This window comes from Semicossyphus pulcher, unplaced genomic scaffold, assembly GCF_022749685.1.
Source record: "Semicossyphus pulcher isolate SPU_LCO1_2020_fin unplaced genomic scaffold, fSemPul1.0.p SCAF_25, whole genome shotgun sequence".
In the NCBI taxonomy this organism is placed as follows: domain Eukaryota; kingdom Metazoa; phylum Chordata; class Actinopteri; order Labriformes; family Labridae; genus Semicossyphus; species Semicossyphus pulcher.
The window spans coordinates 693,773-710,547 of NW_027211699.1; the positions used below are offsets into that span (position 1 = coordinate 693,773).

The 16,775-nt window shown below is 43.6% G+C and overlaps 1 protein-coding gene across 1 annotated transcript; it reads left to right on the top strand.

Annotated features, from left to right (window-relative positions):
• Nucleotides 1-84: 84 nt before the first annotated feature.
• znf652 (zinc finger protein 652) lies at nucleotides 85-15,554 on the top strand. Its single transcript, XM_069676305.1, has 6 exons — nucleotides 85-292; nucleotides 3,925-5,450; nucleotides 7,808-7,955; nucleotides 8,099-8,214; nucleotides 10,183-10,327; nucleotides 12,101-15,554. The coding sequence occupies exons 2-6, from the start codon at nucleotides 4,413-4,415 to the stop codon at nucleotides 12,721-12,723; spliced, it is 2,070 nt and encodes a 689-aa protein (XP_069532406.1). The 5' UTR covers nucleotides 85-292; nucleotides 3,925-4,412; the 3' UTR covers nucleotides 12,724-15,554.
• The last annotated feature ends 1,221 nt before the right edge of the window (nucleotides 15,555-16,775 follow it).

The following is a 16,775-nucleotide window of genomic DNA, read 5'->3' on the forward strand; positions in this document are numbered from 1 at the left end:
AGACAGCGGCCTGAATGCCTGGGATGAGCGCGGGACGGCAGTAGTGCGCGCGAGAGCTTGGCCGGGCCACGTAGCGGGGCTGAAGACACCGGTGCACAGGTATCTCGGCAGCCTTTAACGCATATCAACATTTAATGTCCCAAATTTTGCACAAAAGCCTTGCTGGCATTGTCATTTTTAAATGCACATCCGTGAATGTAAAGGGAGAGCGAGCGAGAGAAGTGCGCGTGCAACCCTGAATCTGTGCAACTCTGATTGCACGAACGCAAGAGGGAGGTCGCTCTCGATGGAGGTAAGCAATCAAACCGACAACAAAATGTTAGCATATAACTTGTTTTTATGTGCCTATATGCATGGCAATCATGGCAGCTGCTGGGGAAAGCAAGAGCAGGTTACCGGCTGCCAGTGCCGGGGCCACCATGAGAACTGAGCTCAGCTAGCTCTGACTTTGTGACAGTGTCGAGTTGTGTGGATTTGTCAATACAGCAGTCAGGATTTTGTTAGGAAAGCGGCGCTTCTCATAATGCACGAGAAGAAAGATACAGTTATAACAAAGCATGACATCGACTTGTCAGCTAGCTTAATGTGGGTAAAATAACTGTCATTCTTCCCACTTCACGGTGCAGTCTCGAAATTAAGTGTAACGTTAATGCTACATTTCTGACGTTGATGCTAGCTTTAAGCTAACTAGCTCTAATCTGGGCGGTTTTTGGTTTAAAAAAAATTGAAGGTCTTCGTCTGTTGTTAGCTAATGCATGTCAGCATATACGAGCCTTTAGATAGTATAGCTCGTGCAATGTAGTTTGATATTTCTTTACTTTGAGGGACCTTAGCTGCCCTAAAATATGTAATGGCTGCACCTTGAGCTAATGTAGCCAAGTTAGCTTGTCATGTGTGTGTGCAGGTTATCACCTATGGAGTCTGGAGCTAGCTAGCTAAGTAGCCTAAGTTGGCCAGGCCTACAGTGTTTCTGCTGTTCGGTGTTCAATGTTGCCTTTTTGTTTTAACCCCTTCTTTGCTTTTTACACTGCAACGCTTACGTCTGTCATTGCTTCTGAAAATATTGCATTACTAAAATGTAGTTCCTTGGGACTAAAAAGTAGCTACTGCACAGGCAATATTTCGTTGTATTCCCCCAAATTATGTACGTTTCGCACTTTGCAACCTCGTTTGCGAGGTACAGTAAGCTTGTTAAACCCCGTCCTTTAGTACGTACGTCATTCAAATGTCAGGTTTTTCTTGCAGCACAAATTAAACAAAAGACAATGTCAAAAGTTCCCATGTTATCTTCCTTATTACTACAAATACCCCATTAGTGAACATTGGCGAAGGCTGTCATGTTTGACAGTGTCTCTCTCTGCGCAGTGATGACAATAAAGAAACTTGGTATGGGGCAGCTGGGGGCTGAGATAATAGTCTCCCACTTCTATGATACCTCACAAGATTTGTAGCAGACCAAAAACACTAGGTATTGCTCTATGACCTGATTATGAGCTTTAAGGCCAAATACCTACAGAGGCATGGAGCACCCCTGCAGTGCACCACACAGTGAGCTGTTTAAGGTCTTATGAGTTTGGACAGAGTGAGGAATGTGAACCCTCACACGGTCCTCCACAAGCTGCAAAAGGGAAAGCTCATTAAAGTTTGGACTTGAGGGAGCATGGATTTGAGGAGCACTGTTGCATCATAAGAGGTAAACGTGACATATTTTGATGGCTTCAGAAGTCTCATCTGTTTTACTGTTGTAACTCTGGTCGGTTTAATTGTTATGTAGTGCATTGCAGTAAAGCCCCATCCTGTGTCATTCAAATCTTAAGCTACAAAAGCATCTATCCGGTATATGCTTGGCTTTGTGGCTTACCCTATGTGAGATGAGTTCTGGTTCCTCACCATGTCTCTGCAGCGTGATTGAGGAAGCTATAAATTGGGTATCGCTGAAAGAGCTTTGACTTCTTGGCAACTTTTGCCGCGCATTAGTAATGCTTTGGATTACTTAAATGTGCTGACAGAGAGACTCATTTATGCTTTTTTTGCATGAGGGTGCAAAGTTCATCTTTGGAGTTCTCCAACTCCAAAACAGTCAGCAATGATCATCATTTCAATGTATTTGACCTTTAAATCTGACAAGGTTAGGGTGTAAACTAATTACCAGTGATATTGAGAAGACTGCGCTCTACCTCTTGATTCCCACATCAAAGGACTTGATCGTTTCACAGTGAGTGAAACTCTGAAATGACTCATCACTGAAAATGTAAACGGGTGGAAGCGTTTTACTCGATATGGGTTACATAACCAAGCCCTGTATTTGTTTATTTTCTCATGTGCTTTTTTTAAGAGTGTCGGCAATAAATGGAGCACCTTTGAATAGTTTAAGATTTTGGCCAGCAAATGAAATAGCAGTTGTATTTTTCTTTTCAGCCTCAGCAGTATTTGTTTAATTAATCGCACATTGAATGTTAAATCAGGTTCAGGCAATTTATATTCCTCTGTCATCCAGAAGCAGGATAATCTATTAGGCTTTGTGTCTGCGACAGCCATGTGAGTTTGGGTGCTCTTTTAGTGCAGAGCTCAACCTTCCCCTGTGGTCTTAATGCTCTCAGAGCTGCTGTCCAATTCTCAGAAAGGATCAGAGTCAGCATTTACAGGAAGACAGGTGCGCCTGTACGCACAGATTGATAAATTCTACTTAAATGGCTTTCACCTGTGCTTTTTTAAAATACGTAAGCACAGATTCATGGACATGACGAGAGCTTAAATCTGACAAACCCTGCTGGAATAGGTAACTGTGATCGTACTTGGCAAAATATTTGTCTTCACTCATCAATTAATTTCTGATCCTCTCCTTTGCATACTCTCTTCCTCTTCTGGCACCCTCACAAACCTTTCATGTTGATCATGACTGTAAATGAAAGGCAAGAACAAAGCAGTCTTCGTGGGTCTGCTGGGGCGATGTTTAATATGAAATTCCCGCCTGTTTATGTTTTTCTTTGTAGATGGCGGAGTGGCATGTGTTAAAAGAGATAGCATGAGAAATGTGTGAAGATGAAGGGGGAAAGATGTTTGCTGCCATTAAGAAAGGAAATGCGTTGTTTGTTTCTTGCTCAGGGAGGTTTTCTAGTGAACAAACCGCCCTGGTGCATTCTCATTACAGCGGATAGGGTGTAAGGTTGTTTGAGGTCAACCCAGTGTCAATCAAGGACGCCCCTGCATCGCTGTGATTAACGGGCACCCACATACAAACACCATAAAAGTCCTTAAGAAAATATGTGTTTGTTTTATCACTGTCTTTTTTTATCTTTACATTGCAAACAAATCATGATATTACGATGGGTTTGAAACTGCACAGCTCTTAAGCTTCCGCGTAAGGTTGAAATACAGTTTCCTGTGGTTATAGTGCAATACAAGCTCCTGAGCTGTGGTTACACTATGCTCTCCAACAGTCAATGGGAGGTGTGAGTGCAAGATGGTGTATACTGCTTACAAAATAGACAATCTTTTGTTCAATCAGTGCTTTGCCATCAAGCTTGTTTTTGCATCAGTTTCATTATGTTCCAAATGTTACACCGGAAAAGATTTACTTTCTATGTGTAATACTTAAATTAAATATGGTCTTAAAACAACAAACTGTATTATAGTGTGGCTAGAAAGCAAACTACCTCTGCAATTGTTTTATAGTGAGGTGTTTCAGTTGTGGCCTTGAAATATTTTGTGTACTCCCTTGAAATCAACACACACTCGTTTGTGAATGCTGCGGTTTCACTCCTACACACGACACTGAAACATTTGTGGCCACATGTGCTGCTTGGTGTTGAAAACATGACAATATGGCTTTAGTTTCAGTTCAGACTCTAGAGACACGAGACGACGGAAGAGCACCTTTTCTAGCCTCATCTTCGCTTCACCATATTCTGTCTTTTCTCGTAGGTGATGCTCTGTAAATGGCTCCTGTGAAGTCCTCCTTAAAGCAGTTCCACGTCTGGCGTTCGGCTCGTCTTTACCTGTTCTGCAATTTGAAGACACCGGCACTCTGCGGGGCAGCAGTCTTCAGAGAAAGTGAATCTGGCAGCTGCCTACGTCTCGCATACTAGCTCGAGAGGAATTTATCTTCAAATGTTCAGCATCAAAGACGCTTTAGCCCTGGATTTTGCAGTCTGATTTTTGGGCATATGGAACTAAACTTGGAGCAGATTGTATGTCTTTCCAACTGCATTTCCTACCTTGGACAGCATGGATGCTCTTTTTGAATCAGGTTGACTATCTTTCACCTCAACCCCTCCTTCCTGTCTCTTCTTCAGAAGGAGGGTGGGGGATTGGTGTGGCGTCCCCTGCCCCTCCTTGCACAGTACGCTAGTCTACCGAGGCACCATAAAGGCACCATAAGCAGTGAGTCTTCTCAACCAATCTTGTGTTTCATGAAATCCTGCAAGAGTCTCAAAGAAGAGGTTTCCGTCCCCAGCCTTGGCGGGATGTCACAGGAGGAAGGTCGCAGGGCACCGGTGTCCCAGTCCTATTTTCACTCTCCTAACCCAGATCTGGACCTGACGAGCAAGCTTTACAAGAGGGAGGTTGGTGGTAAACCTTATTCTGTGTTAGTGGACAATAAAATGGCAGCCAAAACATCCATTGGAGATCAGAACATGGGTCAGTTGCCCTCTCAACATGTGACTTCACAGCAGTATTTCAGAGAAGGAGGAGCAGGGCAGGAGGTGGGGACACAAGGGTCCCAGGCTGGCAACGATGGCACCTCTGACGACACAGAAGACGATGATGACGAGGAGGAGGAAGACTGTGAGGATGAGGACAAGGACGGGGAGGAGGAGGGCTTCAAGCGTGAGCAGATCATTGTCGAGGTTAACCTGAACAACCAGACGCTTCATGTATCCAAGGGGGACAAAAAAACAGCAGCAGACGACTCTGACAGAGGTGGCAGCGACGACGATGATGACGAGGAGGAGGAAGAAGAAGAGGAGGAGGAGGAGGAGGAAGAGGAGGAAAGCCAGGATGACGAAGAGGAGGACGAGGACGAGGAAGATGAGATTGAGAGTCGAAGAACTAGGTCAAAGAGGGTCTGTCGGGGTGCCAGTAGCACGGCAGCGCCCAGCCAGCCACGGAGGAAAAGCCTCAGAACTTCTCTGAGCGCTGCCTCTGCGGGAATGACCACCAGGGGGCGGAGGAAGCGGATGGAGCCTCCAAAGAGAAAGCGCAGGTCGGGCAGATCAGTCCCATCGTCCGCCGGTTCCATGACAACGGGAGGGAAAGCTGAGGTGGAGGAGAAGGAGATGCTGGCGTGTGAAAAGTGCCCCCGGGTGTTTAACACGCGCTGGTACCTGGAGAAGCACATGAATGTCACACACAGGCGGATGCAGATCTGCGACAAGTGTGGCAAAAAGTTTGTCCTGGAGAGTGAGCTGGCCTTACACCAGCAGACTGACTGTGAGAAGAACATTCAGGTAAGCAAACATCTCCTGTGTGATAACTTGTGTGTGATAACTCTTTAAAATGAGCATTTCCACTGTTCAGCATGTTTTATAACATCTTTTATGTACCGAGATGAATTAGAAGCTTTCCAGAACATTCAACTTTTAAAACAGCTTTTTCTGCCCATTGAGTACGATCAATATTAAAATATTATTTCCGCTTGAACATGGTTCACAAAACAATGTCTTTAGCCAGTAATATTATCAACAATATTTAAAAATTTCCAGTTTTGCCTTTTAAGAAATATTTAAAGGAGAAATTTGCCCCTGGAAAAAGCCAAAGCTGGTGTTCTCTGTAATCGATAGAAGCAGTGATATTTGAAATTGGCGCCACAGCTGTGGAGAAAGTTGTACAAACAGCTCGTGGTTTCGCAAAGTCTACAGCGGAGGTTTTCCAGGGCCCATTGGAGAAGCGGATAGCGTCCTCCAAAGGCACAGAGCGAAAATGAATTTTTTCCGACCATAATGGCATTAGCTCCCCATATCACTCGTGATGATTGGACTGATGTTGAAAATCAGCGAACTGGCCCTTTAAAATAGATAACATATAACATTATAAAAGTAAAAACGTCCTGCAGCATTTCTCACACTGACCCCCTCAGACTTCTAATATTCACAAAAAAATGTACCCCATTATTTTGGGTGGGTTCAATTTGGTTTTACTTCTCTAAAACCGAAAAAGCTGATGCAGCATATTAACACCCAAGGGTATAGCATTACTTTGAATATCTTAAGTTAGCCAACTGTTTTGCTTAACTTGATTTGCATCTGTAATACAATTGTAAAGGAATAGTTTTACCTCCTTCCCCAGCTGGTGACAACATCCGAAACCATCTCAAGCTGTGATCTCTGAAGTTCTCTAATAATATCTCGAGGGTAATGAAGCAGAAAATATCATCCATTAGATGTGATGTTTCACATGTGTTTATTGGCAAATTGAAGTCTTTAAAGTCAATATGTGTAACAGTGTGTGCCCTTAAAGCTGTGATTTGTTGTATAAATTATAATGAATTATATAGGTTATATAGAATGAACAAATCAACATAGAAGTATCAGCTTCTGTAATAATATTGACTTTTTTTAATATCTAAGTTAAAGAGAGAATACTGCAAAAAGAACATAGTTTAAAGGAAATAAAATGCATAACTATTGACATGCAATATAACCAACCAATTGTATCATCCCCTTGGTCCTATTCATTATTTATCAGTAACAGTAAATTGCATTGGATTACATTGAACCACATTAAGTGCAATGTAACTCTGAACAGCTGCTTGCATAATTGAAACCCTCTTTATTTAGATGCATCAAAACCAGCGGTTGTATAGCCAAATGCCGTTTTTAGAAGTCTGATTAAGATGTTACGAGGGATCGTTCGGCTCATTACACCTTTATGTGGTGGGTTATGAAGTGGTTATTCAGCTTCCTGTTCAAAACTTCAAAATGAAGATAAGATCATACAATTCAGAAAACAACCAAACAGTGAGGTTATTTTATGTGTTTAATAGCAGAGTGGTGATCTGTCTTGAACAGGCTGACTTCAGTTTGTTTAGAGAAAGTTCTGGTGAAGCTACAAAAGGGCCTGAGATGCTCCAGGGTTCACTGCAACGTTGCCAAGTTTTATGACAGGAAGAGAGAGACACTGTTGGGGGGGGGGAGAAAAAGCTCACATGATAGTTTGCCATAAGGCACGTCGGAGATAAAAAAGAACCCAGTAGTTGTGTCTTTATAAGGATGAGACCAGATTTTAGCTTTCTGTCAGTCACGTTAAACTCTTTGGTTTTAGTATTCATGTGTTGCTGCGGGTATGCTTCTCTGCAGCACGCCCTGCAGGAGAGCTGACAGTATACAAGGGGATCTATTACCTTACAAGACAGCAACCCCAAACACAGTTGAGCCAAAAAGATTTAAAGTTGTAACTGTTACCATAGTTACCTCTAATATCCAAGTATCTAGTTTAGTAGTAAGAAGTTTATTAGAGCAAAACATGACCATCTCCAAGCGGTATAATACTTCACACAAGTATAAACTTTAATTAGGAATCACACCAACAACATGAACTAGCGATGATGACATCCATCTGTCTTTGTATTTCTTCTCCTAATGGCATCTAAAATGTTTTGCCTTTGAAATGTCATCAGAAGATTTCCAGAAGGAATTCAGGAAATTAGACCTGTCTGATTTTCCCCCAGCAGAGGGAGCTGCAGAACAACAAACACTTGGCTGAGCTCACCATCTCATGGCCTTCAGGATTTGATGCTCACAGGATTAACAGGCAACAGTTTGCTTAATTCTAATGTTTTATTCGTCTTCTTTTATGTGTCACTTAGTGCGTCTCCTGCAATAAGTCTTTCAAGAAGCTGTGGTCGCTGCATGAGCATATTAAGATTGTGCACGGCTATGCAGAAAAGAAGTTCTCATGTGAGATCTGTGAGAAGAAGTTCTACACTATGGCTCACGTCCGTAAGCACATGGTCGGTAAGTGGGGCCTGTTTTCAACAGTTTGTATCATCCTCCATCACAATTAAGTCCCATACTGCAGGTGTAAGCTTGCACACGACACACAGCTACATGATTCATATTAAAGATATATATTCTTCTCTCTCCTCTCCTGAACCCAGCTCACACTAAGGACATGCCATTTACCTGTGAGACGTGTGGGAAGTCGTTTAAACGCAGCATGTCTTTAAAAGTTCACTCGCTCCAGCACTCTGGAGAGAAGCCCTTTCGCTGTGAGGTAAGTTACATGATAATGTGGCCCTGTTAAGAGATGATAAACAGCGTTAAATCTTTATCTGGTGGAGACGTATGGAAACTCGTGATAGTATCATTATGTGTCTCGGCCGCATCCGGAGTGACAACAACTGTCGTAACTGAGGCCTGTGCTACACAGACAAAATTCATGTTTGTACTTGATTAACAACTTAAGAACTGGAAAAAGAGGTTATTACAGTGTTTGGGAGGTTTGTTCTTCTGTATGCAAATAATCCTTCAATGTTATCACAGACACATTAGTATTCATAGTCTGGTACACAGTGTGAAATGTGTGCAAAACAACAAGACAAGACACAGTCCGGTCTCTATTTTTTATCGTACAGCTATTTAGTGTGCTCCTTGGTTTGAAATATGTATCGCCCTGTTAAGGGTCATTCACCTAAAATTGAAGACGTATGACTGACACTTGGCCAGCTATAAATCCACTGTTAAACGATGACTCATCCTCTCAAGTCGTGGTTTCATCTACTTTCAAAACAGCCCTAAAGAAACAAGTCAGACCTACAGTATTTAATGTTCACATAAGCCCCCTTCCCACTGGTCAAAAACTTGCTAACACCCGGCTTGTCTCTGCGGTAGACCTGGCATTGATGGGACCAAAAAAACCCGTGTTGACACGCTAATCTCCGCCCCCTTTCCGGCGTGATGGTATGACAACTCCTTGTCATCTCAGCTGCAAATTTTCAAGTTTGGTAAATGATTGATAGATATGATAAAGACGAAGAGATGTATAATATCAGTACTTTGTGTGTACTATTGTTTACTAACCCTGTATACGGTGCGTTAGTGACGCAGCAGAGAAGAGATCAAAGGAGTGTACTCCACTGGCAATGGGAAAAGAGACAATTTGCTTTTATTAGCGGGTCTTCTCGAGCCTGAAAAACCTGCGTCAACGCGCTTATTATGATGCCTTTTTTTAGCTTTATTCTGTTAGAGTCATTGGCTGTTTGAGTAGAGGGACTGGAGGCTACAGTGTTGACGAGTTTGTCCCTGTTTGCCTCAAAAGCAGCCTCAAGGTGTTTTTCACAAACATTCTTTTATATCCAGTCTTCAGAGTGGGACCATCCTCCTGTCGTTGGACTGTTATGCCAACACAGTCGTGCAGATGAGCTTCAGCCAGACTATGTCAAATATTAAAACCACACATTATATAAATAAAGTGCTTAATGTGTCACAGCTTTAACAGACATCTCTTATGGTTGCATTTTGTTACGTTGTGTGTGACGATTTCAAAGCTCATCTCTGCTCAACAGCTACAGTTTGTTATCATATCCCTGTAATGTCGAGCTACTTCAATGGACGTAATCTGGGAGCATGTGTGTAAGGGTGGAGCTACTTTAATGAAATGTTTGAAGTCAGCCTACACTGTAACATGTGATTACATGCTTTAAGGGTGTATGTTATGTATATGCCATTCTTAGAGTGCTGGAGTCGTATATGGAAACTGGAGGGGAAAAGAAATTCCCCAGGACATTTATGTAGGCAGGTGGTGCTGTTGAGATTATAAATATCTGCAACCATCAAAATGCAAACATACAGTGTGGTTGTGCGGACGCTAAAAGCCTTTTTTTGTGTGTTATAAGTTTTGGGTGGGCTCCCTCATAAGTAAAATACTTAAATCTATTGCTTTTGACTAAAACAGATTATAGACATAAAAGACAGCCCAAAATAGACGTAAACACATTCCTCTCTTTCCTGTCGAACTTGTCCCAGTGACCTGGTGTATGCATGTTAAATGTTAAAGTCGGCCATGAAGACACACAAGCCTGTAGATGATATTGTGCTTCAATCTGTCCCACTTTTCTAACTTGGATGAAAGGAAACATTTAAGGCTAAATCAGTTTCTTACAAGCCTAGAAAGAGGAGCGCGTGCAGTCTGCGCCTGTGTACTGACCTGCTGTGTGCGTGTTATCTGTTGTCTCTGCTGTAGAACTGTGACGAGCGGTTCCAATACAAGTACCAGCTGCGCTCCCACATGAGCATTCACATCGGACACAAGCAGTTCATGTGCCAGTGGTGCGGCAAAGACTTCAACATGAAACAGTATTTTGATGAGCACATGAAAACACACACAGGTGAGAAATTGTACACCCATCTTGCAAACAGACCACAGGACCTTCTTCAGGAACCTTTGATATGAAACAAGGAACTAAACTTGCTTTTTGACTCTTTTAGGTGTTTTTACCCTTTTGTCCAAAAAATAAAAACTGAGAGACTTTGACATAAACTATGAACTTAACCGATGTAGCAAGTGAAGAACCAAAGTTATATTTAGGCTGTTCCTGCTCCAGAGGTCGTAGTTTCCAGTAAATACACAATGCTACAGATAGGTACAAGCTGTATACTGAACTCTTTCAGCATAAAGTGTACTTTGTTCTAGTACAGGAGTTCACTTTCAAGGAATAAGAAGTTGAACTTCTTGTAATGTTATTGATCTAAAGGTATGCAGACAGCTTTCCAGTCCCAGAAAGAGTTGGATAACAGAAGGTGAGCGTGTAAGAACAAATTGACAAAGTGTTTGAGTTACATATTTGCTAAAAGAGGAAAATAACTAGACTCACTCAGCACAGTCTGACTACGTCTCGCCTTTCTGGCGTCAGTCTTTATATCTCAGCACTTCTAGTTTCCAGCTTCTATTTAAATATCAAACAGTCGTGTAACAATGAATAACAAAGAAGAACAAGATCAGCGTACTTTGCTTGATCTTCACAGTCCTTCGGTTAAATGTGAAGAGGGACGCAGAAACAACGGTCAAACATTTCTTTAAGTCGTTTTTTTGTAATTGCATGCTGTGTTTTTATTCTTTATACCGATATTTAAAATCTCTGAAATGTTAAGAGATGATAACTTTGCCTAAAAACATTGTTCCCAGGCTCAGACAGCCGGTCACCACGCGCTGCCTAAAAAAGAAAGCCATGGGCTGTTTCTAACAGGAACATTGCAGCGAAAAGAGCAGGAAGACTTCGCCCAGATTTTGTAATGAGAGGGACGTTTGACATCAAAGAAGGGCCTTGCATATATTGTGGCTTATAATGACTACCCAGACACATGCTGGATTACATCCCTCTGATTTTCTGTCCTTGCTGCGTTGCTATTTCTAAGACCAAACCGAGCCGTGCAGCCTGCTTTGGTGCATTTCTGCAGCCCTGCCTGTCGTGGGTGGACACTCGGCTCTGTCGGCCCTCACGGTTCTATTTGTGATGTGTAATTACGCTACCCTCTCCTCTCCCTGCTGCTACCAACTAGTTTAGCCTCCTGCAGGAGGAGACACACCCAGTGGTGCCCTATAATAGGCAGCCCACATGTTAAATACAAACTCACAAAGTTTGGTTAACTGCACACAGATCTGTCCTGGTTTAACTGTGAGTACAGTGTAACAGTTAGAGAAGACAAGCACATACAGTGTCACCTTTTGATATTCAGTTGGTTTGGAGGAGATTCACACGTAACGCACCAGAATGAGGCATTTACCGAGCCCTTCAGCAGCCTGTTAATAGACGGCTGTGTGGGTGGTAGCAGGCACATTCAGTGGCTCCATGGAGGGAGGTTAATGAGAGCGGCATTCCAACGGAGCTGCTGTTGTTCACTTTCACATCTCCTCTCCTCAAAGTGTGAATTGTAATAGCTTCCTGCGGAGTGGGTGGGTTGACAGCAAAGACTCTCAATTCAAGATGGCAACTTATTAGCATTTTTAAAAGAGCACTATCGCTCTCTGTGGAGAGAAATTGTTAGAGGTAAAAGTTAACTTTGTCACTGTGAGCGCTTTCAGTAGTTGATTATTTAAATTTGACTGATCTTTTTCTTAATTGAAACAGCCTCACTGATCCGTCTGTTTTTAATCTGTGCAGGAGAGAAGCCTTTCATTTGTGAGATTTGTGGGAAGAGCTTCACCAGCCGGCCCAACATGAAGCGGCACCGTCGCACCCACACGGGGGAGAAGCCGTATCCCTGCGAGGTGTGCGGCCAGCGCTTCCGCTTCTCCAACATGCTCAAAGCACACAAAGAGAAGTGTTTCCGGGTCACCAGCCCTGTGGTTCTGCAGACCAGCGGCCCCCCTGTGCCTGTCCGCATCTTTGCCAACACCTTCTCTTCCTCCTCCTCCACCTCTGGTCCCGGTCCCTCGGCTGCCAGCCCGGCCACCACCTCCGCCCCCCTCGGCCTCAGCCCGACAGGAGGGCCTATACCTCCACGAGCCCCCGTGGGGCACACATTCTCCCACGTGCAGCTCCACTCAACCCCCTCCCACCATCACCCCCACCCTCAGACAACCCAGCAACACCTCTCAAACACACCCCAACATGCGCCACCTCACCCCCATCACCACCTGGCTGTGCCCCCGGTCTCCCACCTGCCCCCACCCCCGGCCCTTTTTAAGAGTGAGCCCTTAAACCACTGTGGGCATGAAGACAGCAGCTTCCTGCACCACATGGCCCCCCCTGACAAGGGCCCCGGGGCCCCGCAGCACCACTGAACTGTGCTCCGGCTTTGCAGGCCCACACCGAACCTCGCCTTGATGCTTCAATTCTCCTCGTCCTGCCTCAGTCTCTCAGTCGCTCGGGTGCTCCTGAAACAGATTACCTAAGTCAAGCTAAACGTGCACACCTGTGTATGAGATTCAGACTGATGCCCCCTCAGTGCACACATTATTTAAGTAACACCTCTACTTAAATACCCCGCTCAACTGACAAAGATTTTACAACTTTTCTGGTGTACATTTTCTTAGGTAAATCTACGCAGGACGACCTCTGTGTGAGCTCTGTGTTGTACATTAATGGGTGTAAAGTATCTTGTTCTCATCGAAAGCTGCTGATGGAAGTTGACATGTATTACCTGGGCTTCATGGGTCATCAAAGATCAGTGTCATTGAACCTTCCCCTTTATGTCTTGTGGTTGAACACTGGTCTGGACTCTTGCTTTCTGCGCAGGTCCTCCCCATAGCAATACTCAACCTGTCCTAGATGCAGAGCCTGCCCCCCCCCCTCCCCCACACACCCAGATGTTTAATGAATGTTGGAACTAGCTCTACCTGAACCTTCCTCTGACAGAAAGCCTTGGCCTTAGGACAGAGGGACAACAGCAGTAGTGCCAGAGGTTACGGTTAGGGAGGGGGGTATTTTTGTAAATGTTGAATCTATATCAACGGTGCTTTCCATTCCAGTACATCAAACTATTTCTTAATTTTGCTTTCCATTTGTTTTTCAGATGTAAGATTACAAAACAATGCATTGTGTCATACCACACATATCTTGCCAGCCTGACTTTTCTACAATGGATTTGAGGTTTGACCAGATATTTTGTGAAAAAACTCGAGGACAGGCCGCACACACCCTCACTCATACTCAAGCACACACACACACACACACACACACAAAAGACAAAGACCTTTATGGTCACTGATTTACTTGCTGTGATCAGTGCAACCTCAGCTCTCAGTACTGTTGGTCAACAGACGCTTTTAGATAACAGATGACTGTCAAATACTGCCACTGTGAGGGGCCAGACACATGGCCCCATCAGGATTTACCCCACCTCCCTTCGCTGCTGTCGAAACGATACGGGTTACCATGTTAAAGGTCATTTGACACACACAGTATACACACCTGGGACCTTTTTTCATCACAGTTCTTAACAGGCAAATATGCATATTCCTCTCAGCCTATATTCCACAGTTTGGTGTCGGGGGTCGTTGTGATGTAAAGGTTGTTTTGTTTTTTTACTTTGATCATACTGACATACTTTGATCCACACAGGCAAACGCGTGTCTAACCCTGTCGAATGTTGCCTACGCAGAAACGATGGCTGATGAGTCGTTCATGTGTTTTTGGTTTTTTTTATGTTCTCTGATAATTTGCTCAGTTGTAAGCTAATGAATGGTTCTGCAGTGTAGATAAACTATTAGCACATGATAGGAAAAGTCAGGATAAGAGGCAGTGATACGGCTTGTAATACTTTGAATTCTTGTATAGATTAAGCAACTATGTGATCAAGTCAGCGCGAGAAATTACATTAATAATGTAAGAGCCGATGGTGTGAATGTTATTCGTTTAAAGAAGCAGCAATGGTTGGCATGAGTTTAGATTGCCTGGTTGTTCCCTTCAACCAGGATGTGTGTTTAGGAGTGTGTGTGTGTGTGTGTGTGTGTGTGTGTGTGTGTGTGTGTGTGTGTGTGAGAGAGAGAGAGGGAGAGAGAGAGAGAGAGATGTGCATGCATTAGTCTCTACCAGTCTGTGTCTGGTTGTCCCCAGTGCTCTTGTACCAAAAGCTGCTTTTACACAGTGTGCCCCGATGTATACGTGTATTTTGGGATATCCAAGATAGACAATAGCAGTAAATTCAACACGATCCTCTTCCCACCGCTCAATCCAGTCTGAGCTCTGTAGTTTAGGATGCCCCCTTCTTTATTTGAGACCTGCAATTATCCTGCCATTTCTGCGGCTCTTAATACAGCTGCATTATGCGCTTATCATCCTGTCCCCGCTCGCTCACTGCTGTGCTTCAGCATCCTGCAGTATGGATCTTTTGTCCTGTTTTTTTTTCGTTTTAAAGCCTTTTTTTTCTTTTGTGTGTATTCTCTGCACTTTACTGCTGCGTGGGAGAGGCGCAGGGAAAGGAGGGACTGACAATGCATTGTGGAAAGGAGTGCAGTTACGGCTGCATGGGAAAACGGTGGAGGCGATTACTTTGAGTGGATGTTTTTTTTTTAGGCAAGGAAAGGAGGAGAACCCCGGGTGGAGGCGGGTAGTGTGGAGGGGACCAGAGCGAATGAAGGACATTTCTTTTAGGATGTGCATAAATTTAATTTCCTATTTTTCAAAGAGATACACTTTTGCTCCGATATGGACCTCCCCTAACAATGAAAGCAATGCTCCTTCACTGTTCCTTCACACTATCCGCTCCGAGCTGTCTGAAACACAGTCTTCTGTTCAGTCATGGAGGTTCTCTCCATCGTGTCCTGTTCGTCTCATGTTGCCGATCGATTCTCCTCCTCCTTTCTTTGTTATATAGAATGCACTTTCTACTAAAATCCTTGCTAGTTAAGAAAAAATAACATTGTATGTTCTTTAAAGATGTTTAAAAAAAATCAATATACTTTTTCCCCTTTGTATTTTTAACCACTTAATGTAGCATTGCGTATTTTATTATTGTATCTGGTACAAAATGTGCAGCTTTATAATGTCCTGGTTTGTCCTTTTTTGTATGTTATCTGGAGATTGGGGAGAAGTGAAAAAGTTGGGCCTTTTTTGATAATGTACATTTAACTGACTGCTAACTTTGAAAGTAAAAACAAGTAGCCATGATTATCACATTTGTGTGCCTCTTTTTATCTTCAAACCTTGACGAGGTAGTTACCTAAACAAACACGGGCGATTAACGCTAAGATGTAGCAGAATAAGGACTGGACACGACTTGTTCCCGAAGGCAGGAGGTCACTGGGTTCAGTTTCAGGTAACCATGTGCTTTAGCTTGGAGCCGACTGGGTGCCGTTGCTTTACAGGTTTTGGGTCACTGGGTTCAAAAAAAAGTCTGCTGGCTGCACATGGAAAGTCAGCTGCTGAGCCGTCAAAGCTTTTATATGACGAGGGAAGTTTTAGGTCCTCTTTTTGTGACCGCTTCCTTTTCGTTTGATGTGCAAAAAAATCTTTAAGCAAGTCTGAATAGTGTCTGTTTTTGTAGGGATTCTTATGTTACAGCGTCCATCTTTGCATATCAGCTCATATCATACATTGTAATATGAGCAGTTGCATATTGTGAGTGTCATTTACTGCGTCTATCACTTTAATATCAGATCCAAGAGTGAAGAACATCCTTCATAACCCTTTTCCTCCACCAGCACACATTAGCAGAGTTCTCCTCCTCTAACGCCACATTAAGACTCTAACTGTTGCTCCCAAAATGTTGTGTGCCCTCCATCACCATAGGTGTTTTTAAGTGGCTCACCAATGAGTCACGTAATCCTGTAAGGTTTCTGAGCAAAACAAAAAAAGTGCGAGTGACTCACTGATGGTGAGTGGGTGGTCAGGTAGCGAGGCTCACTTTGCGCGCAGAGGAGATAATAACATAGCGTCTTTGCATCTCCATTCCCGTTTGGGTTTGAAAATAGTCTGCCACCCCAGCTGTTAGTCATTACGCCTGGTGGTGTAGAGGAGGGGAAGGAGGCTGCGTCTGTCAGCGGGCAGATAAGGAGCGGAGGGCTTCACGTCGGGTTTTTCGGGGTTGCTCTGGAAGTTGCTGCTCGGTTCATTAATTACTGTGTGTTTGCTGGGTTTGATCAGGACCGCCTCGTGGAGAACAAGCAGCTAACATGAACTCGCTCGCTGTGATGCTTATGTTTCACTGTTATTAAATGGAAACACTGCCTTCTATATTAATAAATTTAATTCCTGTCAGGCTTTCTGTTTTCATACAGATTTTTCCCTTTACAGTAAAGGTCAGAGGTCAAGCACGGCTTCAGAGCAGCATGTTTTTCACAGTGCTAACTTATCAGCCTGTTGAAGGTGGACATCTTTAACTGTTAGTTTATGC